Source organism: Radiomyces spectabilis (assembly GCF_025331425.1).
Source record: "Radiomyces spectabilis strain NRRL 2753 chromosome Unknown BYT42scaffold_7, whole genome shotgun sequence".
NCBI classification, from domain to species: Eukaryota; Fungi; Mucoromycota; class Mucoromycetes; order Mucorales; family Radiomycetaceae; genus Radiomyces; species Radiomyces spectabilis.
Window position 1 is genome coordinate 1,250,030 of NW_026251932.1, and position 15,257 is coordinate 1,265,286.

A 15,257-nucleotide genomic window follows, 5' to 3' on the forward strand; every position below is an offset into this window, starting at 1 on the left:
TAATAAACCAAAGAAATAAAATAAAATAAAATAAAAAAGAAGATGAGGCAATATAGACTTTCCAAAAAAAAAAAAAAAAAAAAAAAAAAAAAAAAAAAAAAAAATTGTAACTGTAATAAAAAAAGAATGCAATATCCTGATCCAATGGTGAAAAAATAAAGCAAGACCACCTTTTTTAATTACTGGTTTTTCTTATATCTTTTTTTTATTTTTCTCTCCTTTACTTCCCTTTCACGACTTTATTAAAACTAAATCCATGCATTACAAGGAAAAATCAACAAGAGGCTCGGTACGTGGTGAGTCGGGAGGTGTGGTCAGTTGTTGGACGGAAGTATCATCATACACGCCCACGGGAGCTCGTAACGGAAGCTTAGCGATGATATCAGATGATCGATGGAGAGTACTGTCGTTCCTCACAGAGGTAACTTGGTCCATGGATTTTCCTTGATCAGCCGTTTCTTCTTCTTCCTCTTCGTGCTCATCGGAGCTGTCATCACCGTCAGCAATGAGCATGGGGTCATTCTCTTCGTCAAGAAGTGCTCCGGGACCTGCCGGAGCCGTGTAAAGTTGCAATTGTTGTTGTTGTTTCTGAAGAGCCATTCCTAGCATCCTGATGCGAAGATAAGCTCTGTCCAGTTCCTGCCTGGTTTCATTCAGAGTGTGATCTTTTTGAAGGGTAATTGTTTTTAGGGCATTGACAGTGTATCGAGCAAAGGACAGTTCTTTGTGCAAGTGTTCATTTTGTTGGGTAAGGTACGCATTGTCGATTTCCAACCGAGAGAGGTTCCGTTGAACGGGAGGACCAGTAAGGGTTTCTATGGACAACAACGTCAATAAAAAAAAAAGGCCATTTTGTGTCAACAAGAATGGATCGGAGGTTACCTTGGAGCAAAATGGATGGTTGATTAGGATTGCTCATGATGATGTGGTGATATGGTAACCCTTGACAAAACGACTATGAGGGTAAATAGGTTGGGGAGGATTTTTTTTTGACAGACCAGCTGTAACAAAAGAGGAAAGAAAAATGCTCAAGGGAAAAAGGGGAATATCAAAATCCGGCCTCGGCTCTCAGCAGGAAAACTTGGTTCCGGTTTTTTCATTTTTTTTCCCTGCCCAAGAATTTTTTGTGTTTTTATGTTTTCATTATCGGAGAGCGAAAAGGTAAAAGGGACCTGTGACTTGATTCTCTGTGTCACCCAGGGAAGCCAAAACCGGGGACCGGAGTTGGTCATATGGCTCCTTTGGCAAGATGATGAGCGGCATGGCCATATCATCCTACCGTTTCAAGGGGGGAAGGGAACCTGAAGCTAATTATCATGGGAACCAAATGATGAAATGAAATAAGCAGTGATTTAGAAACAAAAGTAACAAAAAGGGATGTTGCCTTGGACTATCGTGATGTGGGATCAGAAAGCTCATCATCCTTATTTCTTTTTGTAGCCTGGGACAGTTACACATGAACAATGGATAATATGAACAAATGATAAACACACAAAAAACCCTGTTTCAAAATGCATGACAAACACCCGCCCGAGCCTCATTCTCCTTGTTTGTCGGCAAGCTTCGGTTCACCCACCGTCATTGATGTGAACACTGTCATCAATCGATCATTCAATAAGGTCATGTTTGCTGTCTGTAATGTTTTCTGTTCCGCCATAAAATTACGTAGCGGCTAAAAAAAGAATTGATCTCACGAGTGATGGATACACTAGAAAACTCCATGAGCGACATGTTATGCATAATGCTTCATGTTGTGTTTCTTTCAAACACAGAGGAAAATTAAAAATTCCTCTGGAATATACACAAACATCCACACAAACATCACATTGGTGATGATTTCATACTGCATGGCTCCCTTGGCACTGTCCCAGCGTCCACACGCAAATGTGAAAACTAAAACTTGACAACAACAGCAATCAGCACAGCAAGCAACCGAAAAAAAAAGCCTAGCATTGGGTTTGCCATGATCAATGCCGTCAACTGCAAGGTACATCCTCAAATAAGCATTAAAATCAGGTTATTTTACTCTTTTTTCTTTTTGGGGATAAAATTTTGCTCTACAACGAGGACCACCATAGGATTATTTTTTACAAATATATAAAATACAAGTGCCATAAAAGAATAATTATAATACATGCGGGAAAGACAGAATGAAAGCAATCATCTGCACTGAAACGCTTGAGCGATATCCCTTCTCTTCCAAAATAAGAATTTCGGTCGGATATTGACGAATGGGACATATTCATGATTGAGAGAGCATCGCAGGTAAAAACGAACTGATATCTAAAGATGCAAAAAGAGGAATTGTGCTCAGGCGAAGGATTGGAGTCTGGTGCTGTCGTTGTTTTTGTTGCCGACAGTTATGCCTTCATATAGTGGCGATTGATGATGTTTCGGGTAGCACCAGGCTGCTTGCTGCTGACCACACACACGGTGGACGGGTTATTAACCACCACGACCTTGGAGAATTGGACCGCTTTGGGATTGCAGTCTTCTGGAAGCGACGACGCGTTGGATAAGTAATCCGTCTCCGCGGAGCAAGACGAACAACTGGAAACGTAGGATGAAAAGCTGCTTTTACGAATGGATCGATAGGTATGCTTGTGCATTGGAACATCCAGGATGATAAGGCGTGCCATGGTGTGTAAAATGATAAACTTGGGAAAAGAAAAAGTAAAAGTAAAAAATGGGTATTGGTAGGAGACAAAGACTACGTCGCGAATAAATTGGGTATAAGCAAAAATCAAAGTGGCCTGCGATGCTCCTTATATATGATTGAGAGATTGGGGGCCGCGGGGACGGATCCAGTGACCTTGGAAATCGGCTTGGGTGCCAAGTCCCAAAAATGGATGTGATTCAGCCTTCGTTTTCTCGTCGGTGTTCAATGACGAAATTGAGTCACAAACGATCCCATGATCCCCACCAATGAGTAACGAAGGCCAAGATCTAACCAAGCGGGTGCATTTGAACTAACCGCCACACTACATTCTCTTTACCGTAACTATTGACACAGGATTGGGTCCATATCAACGATGCGCGCACACTGCAATAGGTAGGTACAACTCACTTATACCTTCATCAGAAGTGTCCTTTTCCTTGGACAAATTACGAAGAGGCAAAAATAACAAGAACGAGGAAAATCAGAAGACAGGCTCAGAAGCTTTTGGGATACACAAGAAAAAAAAAGTTTAAGTAAAATAAACAGAGTGCAAGGGGGAAAATAGAGAGGAGAGATTCGGTCAGCTGTGAGGCTACTTTTTATTATTATGGAGTGCGCTTTGTTATTTAGCAAATGACCCATGCATTAATCTTTTAGGTAATCAAACGATTGTCACCACTTAGAACAGAGGTTATTTACTCTTCTCAATATTCCAATACTGTAATCGATGGGTAGAACACAGAAAAACATACCTGCAATACACAGAAATTCAGGTGAGAAGCGGAGTCGTACTTGGCGCACATCGTCGATTAGGACATGACATTTGCAGAATCTCTTTGTCATACAAGCCTTGGCATTTTGAAGTTGTCAATCGTGAAAGGCCAGTTCTTTGCATTAGCGCACTACATAACATGGTCACAATTACAAGGAGATTCGCAATTAGCAAATTGCCACCCATTTTACCCCAGCATAAGGCATAAATCACAGTGTGAATAGCTAGCCTATCCATCCTCATACAACAGCTTGCTTTTTCCGCTTCCGCAGATTTCCACTCCGTCGAGCACCGCTATTTTTGTCTGACCGTTTCACCCATTTGGATAAAATCCCATAGCCAACCTCTATGCTTCTTTCTTTTATAGTTTCACGAGAAGACTCAGTAGTCACCGATGTTTGTCACTAGTAATAAAAAACATGATTAAATGTGTTGGAAAGGGACTGTCAGTACTCCCCTGATGCGGAAACAGTGGTGCTAGAGAAGGCTTACCCGTTACTGTTCCTTTCATCAATCTCCGGCGCACAATGGGTTCGTATTAATGCTCTGTAGAGATCGCAACTTGGGCTCATCATTTCAATAGGATCTCAAATACCAATCTTGGAAGTTGCCTCTGCAGAACCCCCCAGTGGCGTTTTGTACGGACCAGGATAAAACCCCAAGTTCATCAATTACGCAACAGTATACAAAAGGGAACCAAGCCTTTCCTTGCTACAGGCAGAGTTGGCTTTCGCTCATCACCGAACTCGTTTCAGCGTTGACCATTTCTATCAACCATTTGCAAAGTTTTTGAATACATGGATTGGGTTAATGTTGACTTTCCTATCATGAGCATCGTATACAGGAAATAGGGCAAGGAGAAACTGGAGCTGGCGTTCGAATAATTACTTTTTGTACAGCAGTAGAATGGCTACCATATGCATGAAATTTCACCTGGTGGTTCCGAAATATATTGGTTTGGGCAATGGTATTGTTCCTGAATAATTTAAACGACATTAAACGTTTCTCAGTTATCTTGTACCAGGGATACCCATTTATTGCGTGAATTCTGCCGCGAAATTAAATGGTATAGTTTATTTTAGTTTTGGTTTTTGGGTAAGCTTGGGTGATGAATTTGACCGATGTTCCAAAGGATTCGCTTTTAGCTGCCAGTACATGACGTTGCTGGTATATTGATAAAGTGGTTGATTGAAACAAGGCCTAGCAGCCATATTTGTTGACAGTACTTCCGTTCCTTACTATATCCGTACGGCAATTCATATAATGAGGGTCATGCCCATCCAAATGTGCAACTGACTGTCAAACTTCTCTTTTACTAAAATGCAAACTTCACCCTGTAGTTCGATGTAGAACGGAGAAGCATATCGATCCTTTTTTTCCGGGGGAAGGCTAATAAAAATGGTAGGTGAACAACGTCTGTGGATAAATCGCTTGTATCAATTGATTAAAAGCTAATCAATTGAGTTTCTATGATGATAAACTAGCCGGAGACTAGCCATCGCCGTCATCTCAACTAGTTTTCCAGGAAAACGGATACACCATGACACCGAAAAGTGAACTGTCATGATGGGCCGATTTTTTGTTTGGGTGCTCTCCTATCTTGAACCCCTTCAAGAGAGCGGAACCTGGTTGACATTTTGCTCCTTTTCTGTGAGACCCATATCCATCGTTTTGACTACATAATCTTTCTCCGCTTTTGGACAAAACCCGCTTTGGATATAATTTCTGACCCACTGTACTCTATTCTGACTTTTTTTCCTTTCTTTCTTATTTTTCGTTGGCTTGTTTCGTGTTATTTTGTTTATCGCTGAAACGCTCGCTTTTATTCTTTCTCGTCTTCATATCCAGGCTTTCATTCAGTCAGTTGGCACTCGAAACGTAGCGGACCCCAGCGTTCTCTGGGACGGCAGGAAAAACGTAACTGAAACCTAATATAAACGGTATTGCTATGCAACACGAACCCAGTCCGCTTGTGACCAAACAGAAAGGCAATTAAAAAAATTGACTTCAAAATAGCACAAAAAAAAAAGGAAAAGGGAACCCAAAAAAAGGAGACAAAGGATAAAGAAGGTTTATCCAGGAAAACAATAAACTAATAGTGTTATCTCTCTCTATACAGACTTGTCCAGCAGATCATACTATACCTCGTTTGATAATTCGCCATCTCGTCGATCGTTTATTGGCAACTTTACGCAATCGAAGCATTCATCTCCACGTACTATTAAATCGCATAAATCCAGCCCTTCGCTTTCCCGCACATTATCACTGGGCTCCAAACCTCACATTACCAAACTCTACAATACGGGCGGCAGTCTAACCACTCAAACTCCTATTGCCCCACTCTATACAGACAGACGGTTCTCCGTGTATCATTCTCGTTCTCCGCTACAATCCATGCCTGCCACCGCCCAACCAAAAAGCCATAGCAATATTGAGTCGTTCAGGAACCACTCGGCTCGCGCTTCCGCCATCACCTTGGTCACCTCATCGACCGACGATGATCAACCTCGCAACCAACGACCGCAGTCCTATATGACCACGACCTCGCCCTCTACGTACGACCATCTGGCGCAATTATCGGGCCTGGGAAAGGCGAGGGATCGAACCACCTTCAAAGGGGTTCTGGATAAATTCGTAGGCGGTTTTAGTGGTAAGCTATTGAGAAATCTTTATGCGATTGGTTCAAAATCAAAAAAAAGCTGACAAGATGATGCAGATCTGTTATCGACAAATTCGTCATCCTCATCTTCCAGTCTTGCCCGAGGCATGGATATCTCGTCTCCTTACAATACAAGACATCTCACGCACGTTGGATTTAATCCGAATACCGGTGAATTCACGGGATTACCAAGAGAATGGCAGGTTCTGCTACAGTACAGTGGGATTACGAAATCTGAACAGGAGCAAAATCCACAGGTAGCGTATAATTTTGAGTTTGAGAATACCTTTTTTCAGGAACATGGCTGTTTTGACATGAGTTATCTCCCTTTCTCCTCAAAAAGGCAGTCATCGATGCCATTGAGTTTTACCAAGGCGCCCAGGTCCAAGATGAATCCGTCTGGCATAAAATCCCCAAAACTGCGCAGCATACTCCATCATGCGATGCAAATGCGCCATCAGATCAGCAGCAAGACAAGTCGCACAGCTTGGGCAACTCCTGGCGCAGGCTTTCCAAACTTAAAATCGGACGATCCCATCACTCTGAATACACAAAATCCGTAAGTGGGGCATATATAACTCAAACAGCAAGGAAGAAAAATGGCGCCTAATGGATACCCTTCAATATTGCCATGCATTTGACAGATGTCCGATACTGCTACACTTCACGGTACGTATTTTTTGCGATGCGTTGCGAAGCGTTGAACATGGAGAGAATTACCAACAAAAAACTGTCAACACTAACGTGACCTTCTTTATATTTTGGTGTTTTCGATTCAAACAGAACATCCTCAAAATACGAAAAATAGCCAAGAGCAAACAAAAACTGAAGAGGAACAAGCAGCAGAAAAGTTATCCAAGCCCACAAGTGCAAAGACGACAGAGAATGGACCGAGTAAGTCTCCGGGGCGACCTTTATCGTTCCAGTCCGCGGCACCTTCAACGACTGCACCTGCAGGCACAGTGAAGCGACGACCATCCAAAGGCAATAAGAACTCGCTCAAAGATGCCGAAGTCATCAATAAGCTGGAAGAAATATGCGGCAACGCGGACCCGAACAAAGTATACACGGATATGGTGAAAATCGGTCAAGGGTACGTTATGCAATGACGAGAAAAAAAATTTTCCATGCTCTACTTTTGTCTTGTTTTATCTGACAAAATGTGGTCCTTTGTTTCTTTCAGAGCTTCTGGTGGTGTGTATACAGCCCGTCGTTCCGGCAATCAATCGCCTGTGGCTATCAAACAAATGAACTTGGCGCAACAACCAAAAAAGGAACTCATTATCAACGAAATCATGGTAATGAAGCAGTCGCGTCACGCGAATATTGTAAACTACATCGATTCCTATTTGTGGAAAGGCGATCTTTGGGTGATCATGGAATACATGGAAGGCGGTAGCTTAACGGACGTGGTGACCTGCAACATGATGATGGAAGGCCAGATTGCGGCGGTATGCCGAGAAGTGCTTCAAGGGTTGCATCATCTGCATTCCAACGGCGTGATCCATCGAGATATCAAGAGCGACAACATCTTGCTCAGTCTTCAAGGTGACATCAAATTAAGTAAGTAGTACAACAAGCGACCTACCGTTGCATCTCCACAGTTTTCACTAACGCACAATCAATAGCCGATTTTGGATTTTGTGCACAATTGAATGAGAACGAGTCCAAACGTACTACCATGGTGGGAACACCGTACTGGGTAAATATCGAGTCAGCGGATCCTTCGGCTGATGGCAGACTAAAAAAAAAATTCAATGCCTGGACATTATTGTAGATGGCTCCTGAAGTGGTGACAAGAAAAGAATACGGACCCAAGGTGGATATATGGTCATTGGGTATTATGGCCATCGAGATGGTGGAAGGAGAACCACCGTATCTGAACGAAAACCCGCTGCGAGCCTTGTATTTGATTGCCACCAATGGTACTCCCCAGCTGCAGAGTCCCGAATCGCTAAGTGAATCTTTCAGACACTTTTTGACCCGCTGTTTGGAAGTCGATCCAGAATCACGACCCACGGCGGCAGAAATGTTGAAACATCCATTCTTCACCAAAGCCGACCCCCTGCGCTCCCTTGCACCTTTGATTCGCGCCGCAAGAGAAAGCATCAAAGCACAAAAATAAGCCATTCTCTAATTGCGCAAAATCAATTCCATCGTCACTTTATTTTTCCTTTACTTTTTTATTGCATGATTCATCACAATGCACATTATGTTATTTTTCTTTTCTCTTGATTTGATTAATCTTTATAGTTGTTGTTAAGATTTTCTTGTTCCTTTTTTATTTTTCTTTGGTCCATTTTTTCACTGTAAATCTACATGTTCGTTACTCGCCAGATACACTTTATTTTAGCAATGAAATTCGTTTTCCATCAAATAGTAGCTATTGTGCTGCGTTGACAAAGAGAGGAAAGTGGCAAATGCATTCATTTCCTACAGTTCGACGAGAGTTGCAAGTGAGAACTCAAAGAAAAGATTGAAGGATTCGTCTTGTCTTGGTTTGGCGCCAGTTAGTTGATTGTAGAAATGGTGATAATTATTATCGACAGGCATTTTTTCATCCATCCAAATGATGGTACTCTTTTATCTCGTTCGGGATCTCAACGTCAGTCACCATCTACGATGCTATTTTAAGCCTCCGCTGCCCTGAAGTCAGTTTCTCGCATCGCATAGCTTGACTCACTACCATGACAACTACAGTGAGTGAAAAATCTATTCCTCGTGCGCTTACCATTGCAGGCAGCGATAGTGGAGGGTAAGATAAAGGATTCTACTCGACGTCTTAAACAATAAACCACTTATGCCTTGTCGAAAATGCCTACAGAGGAGCCGGCATTCAGGCCGACCTCAAGACATTCACGTCCCTGCACGTATATGGCACTTCAGTTGTGGCTGCACTCACGTCTCAAAACACCCTCGGCGTGGACGCCATCCACGATGTCCCGGTCGAGTTTGTTCAAAAACAACTGGAAGCCGTGCTCAGCGACATTGGTACCGATGCCGTAAAAACCGGGATGTTGTCTTCGGCCGCTATTATTACCGCCGTCGTTCAAACCCTCAAAAAATACCCCGAAGCGGCGCGACACATCGTGGTGGATCCTGTGATGGTGGCTACCAGCGGCTCCCGTTTGCTGGCAGCGGATGCTACTCAAGCCTACATATCCGAGTTGCTGCCAATCACTTACTTATTGACGCCCAATGTACCCGAAGCGGAAGTGTTGCTAGGTCAGCAAAAGAATAGCATTCAGTCGGTGCAGGACATGCATGCCGCTGCGCGAAAGCTGGGCGAGATGGGTCCCAAATATGTCTTGCTGAAAGGCGGTCACTTGCCTGTGGAGCGGGAAAATGGTAAAAAGGTGGTCGATGTTCTTTACGAGTCATCGACAGGAGTTATCAAAGAGTTTGTCAATCCCTATGTGGACACCAAGAACACTCACGGTACAGGATGCACACTTTCCTCCGCCATTGCTGCCGAACTTGCCAAAGGAAAGGATGGTAAGCTCCTATATTCATTGGATGATCTCTGGTATGCCCCCACATCAATTCATCGAATGCCTATCTGTATAGCCTTCCGTGCGGTCGTTGCCGGTACTACATATATCCAGGATGCCATTCAGGATTCTCTTGGATGTATTGGAAAAGGTTCAGGTCCCATCAACCATTTCCACAATGTGCGCTGGATGCCGTATGAAGGGTAAGCAAATTATCATTGAAATATGCATTAGGCATTTTTTTGATTGTAACTATGGTGTTGCAGCAAGAGCTTTGTGGAAGCTTTGAAATCGTCTCTGCCGACCGGGGTTTGGGATCAGTTCATTGATCATCCTTTTGTCCGCGGTATGGCGGACGGTACCTTGCCCAAGGAGAACTTTATCTTTTACATCAAGCAAGATTATTTGTACCTGCAGCACTACGCACGAGCGGCGGCTTTGGCGGCTTACAAATGTATGTCTATTAATATGGAGAAAGCAAACAACTGAATGACACATTTGTTATTAGCTGCTGATATTGAAATGTGTGCCAGAAATGCCAAAATCGTTATCCATATCCATCAAGAAATGCAGTTGCATTTAAAGGTAAAATAGGATTGATCAGCGACAGTGAATCAAGGCAGACTAAAAATACACGGATAGTACTGCGAGAAATGGGGTATCAGCAAGGAAGAGGTTCTCGCTACTCCCGAGAGTGTGTTCAATGTCGCCTATACACGCTATGTGTTGGACAAAGGTAAACAATTATATGCCGTATTCTACTCTAGGCATACAGTGCATTCACAAAGGCATGATATTCAGGTGCTACGGGTGACCAGCTGGATCTCCAAGTTGCCATGGCTCCTTGTTTGATTGGTTACGGTGAAATTGGTATGAAGCTTTACAATGATCCCAACACAAAGCGAGGTAAGCCTTTTCTCTGAATAAGTAAGAAGCGTTTGTCGATTTTTGCTCAATGTCTTGCTCGCTTTCTAGAGGGCAACCCTTATTGGACATGGATTGAAAACTATGCTGAAGGAGACTACCAAGAAGCAGTGAGAACCGGCCGCAACATTATGGAAGAACTCGCGCAACACAACGTGTCTACATCGCCTACTCGTTTCCGTGAAGTCTGCAATATCTTTGAAGCAGCTACCAAACTGGAAATCGAATTTTGGGAAATGGGCCTTCAAATGCGTTAAAAAAGAAAGAGTTATAACTCATATGTTAACTTAGAATCCCCCTAGAAGACATTTTAGAATGAAAAAGAACCTTTTTTTTTTACTCATGTCAGGCAACATGACAGTATGAGAGAAATGGTCCTGAACGTTGATTGGCTATTGAGACGCCGCTCAAGAGCTTTTTTTTTTTATACGCGCGACAGCAATGACCGCGTCTTTTCAACGCGTCTGTTGTATTGAGTTTAGAATTTTAGACACTTCATTCTATTTTTTATAATTGGCTCCTTTATTTAATTCCATAAATCTTTTTGCACCATGAGCGATCGTCCCAGAAGAAAAAGAAAGCAGAGAAATACCATTGCCAGGTAAGAATGCCAAGGCAAATCAGCGAGAGAAAAGAGAAAAAAGAAAAAAAAAAGGATCAAGCTGACTGATTCTTCTGTTAGCAATGTCCATTATGTCGGTTACGTGGAAGACGAGGAATCGGTGGAAGCTATTATGAAAAAGTTTGAAGAACTGGAACGGATTCAACGTGAATTCTCTAGCATGGCCGTGAAAAGTGATGAGGGATCGAACAAAGAAAACGAAGTCAAATCAGAAAGTGTCGATGCCGGCATTCCCGAAGAAGATGCTCCCATGACAGAAGAACAACTTCAAGAAGTGTTTAAACGCACATCAGCCTTTACCGTTAAAAGTGCCATGATCGATACTAATACGGTGGACGACATGGACGCCATGGAATTGTGGCAAGTAGAGTTCAGGGACAGCAACACGGACGAACTATACGAAGAAGAGTAAGTTGACTCGGTATGCAGGATGCTTTGCACTGGCAGAGGAAGATTGATTGTGGATGGGTTCCTGTCGATACTAGTGACTATATCCATGTGGACGACGACTTTTGGGATCTTGAATTCGGAGAGTCACCTCGTCAACATAAACGATTACGCCGTGGCGCTATACCGACACGAGATCGACCGGCGGGACAACGACGTGGGGTTGATCGTGAAAGTATTATCGCAAAGTACAAAATTATGCAAATTCAAGTACAAGATCGAAATGGCAATTATTTCATGGTCAAGAAACGAGTCAGGTAAGTCCTTTTTTTTTTCGCAGGAACATCTTCCCTGGCGAAAGAAAGTGGATGGTTGAGAAAGGCAAAATATACTTATGAAACCGGGTGCATTTATAGTGCTTTGGATCCCAGCTTGCCCACCTATGTCAAAATACCAGGAAAGCCCATTCCACGATCCTGGGCACATACTATTTTGCATATGCAACCCAAAGCGTCGTTAACAATACCACTAGCATCACAGTAAGTGGATGGCTCTTGATAAGACGTTGAAGAAAGTCCCATCTAACTGTTCAGCAATGACTATAGATTACATCAAGTGGATGATATTTTATCTACCGATCTTAAACAGTTTGGTCAAGGCTTTAGTGCGGTATACATGGATCCACCTTTACTTTTACCGGGAGAGGAGCCTGTACCTGGGAAAATCCATATTGATGATCTGGTAAGACATGCTGGGAAGATCTTAATCTCATTCGATGGAAGTGGAAAAAGCTTATTTTCAAATTGATGTAGGCCAAACTGAATGTATCGGAAATTGTTGATGCCGGCTTTCTTTTCATATGGCTTGAAAAGGAATGGTTACAACGGATTGTCAACATTACAGCCACCTGGGGTTTCAAATATGTCGAGAATTTTTGCTGGATCAAGAAGAACATTAATAATCAGTTTCATAAGAGCCCGTACACCTATTTCAACAAGAGTAAACTCAGTCTACTCATATTCAGAAAGGTAACGTTCTCATGAATTCACTTGTTGGCTCGAGCAAAACATTTGACACCTTGTTATTTTGCACTTCAAAGGAAGGGGAGATTGAACTTCGTCATCAGCGTAATCCGGATTGTGTCTTTGACTTTGTTCGACCTCCGTTACCAGGTGCGCCCCACTTGTCCAGAGATTAGACGCCACGGCAACTAATACTAACTGTGCAACCATGTTATTGTCTGTAGATGAAGTCAGTGAAGCCAAACCGGCATTCATGTACGACGTCATCGAAACTTTGCTGCCAAACGCTGTATATCATGCTGAAAAGAATCCAAAAGGAGAAAAGCTCCTTGAACTGTAAGTGATATGCTCCAGAAAAAATGAGGGACCCAGGTTGGATTGATCGGAACCTTTTTTTCTTTTCCATAGATGGGCCAAAAAGGGGCAAAGGCGAACAGGCTGGACCACAGTTGTCGAGCGCTCTTGACGTATGCAATAAACAGTAGCATTCTCTTTTCTTCACCTTTCTCCATCAACAGCATATATCACTCACTAAAAAAAAATTTGGGACTAAAAAACAAGCTTATTTGCATCTTGGCATTCACAAGCCGTCTTTTTACTCTGCGTTCATAGTAGTAGTCTTTTCTTCCAATCGTCTCACTTCACATCATATCGCGTCATACAAAAGCATATAGAATCATCCAGTTCAGCGAATGACAATCTTGAGATAGACATCATCCATGAGTGCCTTCGTTACTTTTCATTATATTATATGGATTGCTGTTCTTCAATTTGAGCATTGATTGCTTTTTATAAGCATGGTGCGATGATGATATACAAAGTATGCCTTCCTGAGGACGATGCATGATGTCAAAGCAAGGCACTCGTTTGGGGTAGGGGAAGGATGCGTCTAGAAGCTGAAAATAAAGAAGGTGACTATTGGATGGTTTTCGCTTAATAAATGATTCCAACAAAATACTACTAGAGCAAATAAAGGGTGATTAAGCTAAAAATTGACTACAAGGCTATAAACGTTGCTTTCCCGTTCAACCGGTGAGTAAGTAATACGGTTTTGATGGAAGGTGGATTATAACATTCTAGTTTCTGCACTTTTCGTATTACATTGATCGGTCGGTTTTGGCATGGATTGGCTCGTCGGGTCACACAGAGGGATCGACAGAAGCGGAAGAAGAAAGCCACCTCACGTTTAAATCTCCGCACCAATGATGCCCGATTTTGGATGCCAAGCGATATAAAATAAACACAATTGTGCCATTTTGCGGGTTTTTCTTTTTTCTATTTATCCTCCTTATCATGAAACTTTGCAGTCTTTCTTGGCCGAGGATCTTTTTACTCATCTTTGTTTTCTTTACCATCAACTGCGTTTATTGGATATTTCATCGGAATGCATATTACAACTGTGAACAAGATGGCTCCTGCGACTCCAATAACAAGGTAAGCACCACATTTCCATAGCTTGAATGGCCTGTTGAATGACTAAAGAATACGCACACACCCCTTTTAGCAACCCATAAACCAAGATAAGGACACAGGCGCTCGTCCGCAACCACCAAATGATATACCCGCCGGTCAACCACACGCTCCTCAGGGCATGCCTCCGGTTCCTGTTCATCCTACCGTTCCTCAATTCGTTCCACCGCCAGAAGCCAAGCTGGAGGATATGGTTCAATTTGACCATCATGTTAAATATCAACCTATCACTTTTAAACCAGGTAAGAGAAACAGAGAGGTCAAAAAGGGTGATACAAAGTGAACCAAATAAGGCAGATATGGGGAAAGAAAGGCGGATAGAGGGACAAGAGGGCAGACGGCAGACGGCAGGAGAACAGAGTAACAGAGGGTCAGAGAGATAGAGACACAGAGAGACAAGGAGGCAGAGAGAGAATATTCTAGCAAGGTTCTGATTGTATTATTTGTTTCCTATTTCTCAGCTTCGCATCCACAGTCTGCTGAAGATCTCGATCAAGTGTCACCAACGGTCGGTGACACCACAGTCCGATTGAACCGTGAACAACAATTGGCACATGCCAAACCAAATGATGTGTGGCAAATTGGCATTGTAAAGTTTGACTCCCGCCAAGTATAACCATCCTTTGGCTAATGGATCTTCTTATACTTATGTAGGTGAACACCAAACCTGACGTTTTTATCGCTACGGAAGGTCACATTGTCGACATCAATAACCACTATGCTCGTGAACACCGCATCTACACTTTGATGAAATGGATTTTGCGCGTTCATCGTCGTGATGCGGATCGAAAACAACCTCTCGTTATGGTTGATGCAGGTATGACGGGTGCCGATCATCGTCACCCTTTTTGCTTGAAACCACCTATTTTGCATTATTTCCTTCTCATCATCTATCTCGTTCTTTGGCTTTTTTTGGTGGTTTTCATCTTGGCTTGATGATATTCATTCGTATTAGGTTCGAACCATGGTCTTTTTTCCATGGTGGCCGGCACTAGCGGCGCGCATACGATCGCTTTTGAACCTCAAACCCACCTGAGAAGTAAGTATAAACTTTAAAATATAAATAACTCCTCCTATTTTAGTATATGATTTACTTTGAGGGCTTTTTTTTTCTTTATTTTTCAAGTCATTATGGATTTTCTTATTCCGTTGGAAAGATTTGACGCTAAATCTTATTGATATGATGTTTTTTAGGTGTGATTAACTTGGCTGCCCGACTGAATTGGATTTCCGACCATGTGCGTGTTTTAC

The 15,257-nt window shown here is 42.6% G+C and overlaps 6 protein-coding genes across 6 annotated transcripts; 4 read left to right on the forward strand and 2 right to left on the reverse strand.

The window, feature by feature from the left end:
• Positions 1 to 159: 159 nt before the first annotated feature.
• On the reverse strand, positions 160 to 1,091 carry BYT42DRAFT_358877 (uncharacterized protein). Its single transcript, XM_051563213.1, has 2 exons — positions 883 to 1,091; positions 160 to 815 (listed from the first exon to the last, which is right to left on the reverse strand). Exons 1-2 carry the CDS (start codon positions 917 to 919, stop codon positions 262 to 264), a joined length of 591 nt encoding a protein of 196 aa, XP_051423150.1. The 5' UTR covers positions 920 to 1,091; the 3' UTR covers positions 160 to 261.
• A 1,631-nt stretch (positions 1,092 to 2,722) lies between these two features.
• Positions 2,723 to 3,788, reverse strand: BYT42DRAFT_571848 (uncharacterized protein). The gene is made up of 2 exons (XM_051568537.1): positions 3,068 to 3,788; positions 2,723 to 3,001 (listed from the first exon to the last, which is right to left on the reverse strand). The coding sequence occupies exon 1, from the start codon at positions 3,672 to 3,674 to the stop codon at positions 3,429 to 3,431; it is 246 nt and encodes an 81-aa protein (XP_051423151.1). The 5' UTR covers positions 3,675 to 3,788; the 3' UTR covers positions 2,723 to 3,001; positions 3,068 to 3,428.
• Positions 3,789 to 5,963: 2,175 nt separating this feature from the next.
• BYT42DRAFT_496688 (kinase-like domain-containing protein) lies at positions 5,964 to 8,215 on the forward strand (the record flags this gene model as incomplete). The annotated part of the gene is made up of 7 exons (XM_051564438.1): positions 5,964 to 6,081; positions 6,148 to 6,347; positions 6,434 to 6,649; positions 6,906 to 7,183; positions 7,274 to 7,653; positions 7,719 to 7,792; positions 7,868 to 8,215. 7 exons carry the CDS (start codon positions 5,964 to 5,966, stop codon positions 8,213 to 8,215), a joined length of 1,614 nt encoding a protein of 537 aa, XP_051423152.1.
• Positions 8,216 to 8,496: 281 nt separating this feature from the next.
• On the forward strand, positions 8,497 to 10,899 carry BYT42DRAFT_358888 (Phosphomethylpyrimidine kinase-domain-containing protein). The gene is made up of 8 exons (XM_051563214.1): positions 8,497 to 8,845; positions 8,915 to 9,585; positions 9,658 to 9,784; positions 9,848 to 10,035; positions 10,090 to 10,166; positions 10,224 to 10,317; positions 10,383 to 10,487; positions 10,557 to 10,899. The coding sequence occupies exons 1-8, from the start codon at positions 8,778 to 8,780 to the stop codon at positions 10,760 to 10,762; spliced, it is 1,536 nt and encodes a 511-aa protein (XP_051423153.1). The 5' UTR covers positions 8,497 to 8,777; the 3' UTR covers positions 10,763 to 10,899.
• Positions 10,900 to 10,958: 59 nt separating this feature from the next.
• Positions 10,959 to 13,113, forward strand: BYT42DRAFT_571867 (uncharacterized protein). The gene is made up of 9 exons (XM_051568538.1): positions 10,959 to 11,106; positions 11,188 to 11,535; positions 11,613 to 11,831; positions 11,931 to 12,053; positions 12,120 to 12,255; positions 12,327 to 12,542; positions 12,614 to 12,686; positions 12,761 to 12,872; positions 12,945 to 13,113. Exons 1-9 carry the CDS (start codon positions 11,057 to 11,059, stop codon positions 13,000 to 13,002), a joined length of 1,335 nt encoding a protein of 444 aa, XP_051423154.1. The 5' UTR covers positions 10,959 to 11,056; the 3' UTR covers positions 13,003 to 13,113.
• A 685-nt stretch (positions 13,114 to 13,798) lies between these two features.
• On the forward strand, positions 13,799 to 15,177 carry BYT42DRAFT_359158 (uncharacterized protein). Its single transcript, XM_051563215.1, has 5 exons — positions 13,799 to 13,970; positions 14,041 to 14,248; positions 14,468 to 14,595; positions 14,661 to 14,823; positions 14,962 to 15,177. Exons 1-5 carry the CDS (start codon positions 13,830 to 13,832, stop codon positions 15,060 to 15,062), a joined length of 741 nt encoding a protein of 246 aa, XP_051423155.1. The 5' UTR covers positions 13,799 to 13,829; the 3' UTR covers positions 15,063 to 15,177.
• The last annotated feature ends 80 nt before the right edge of the window (positions 15,178 to 15,257 follow it).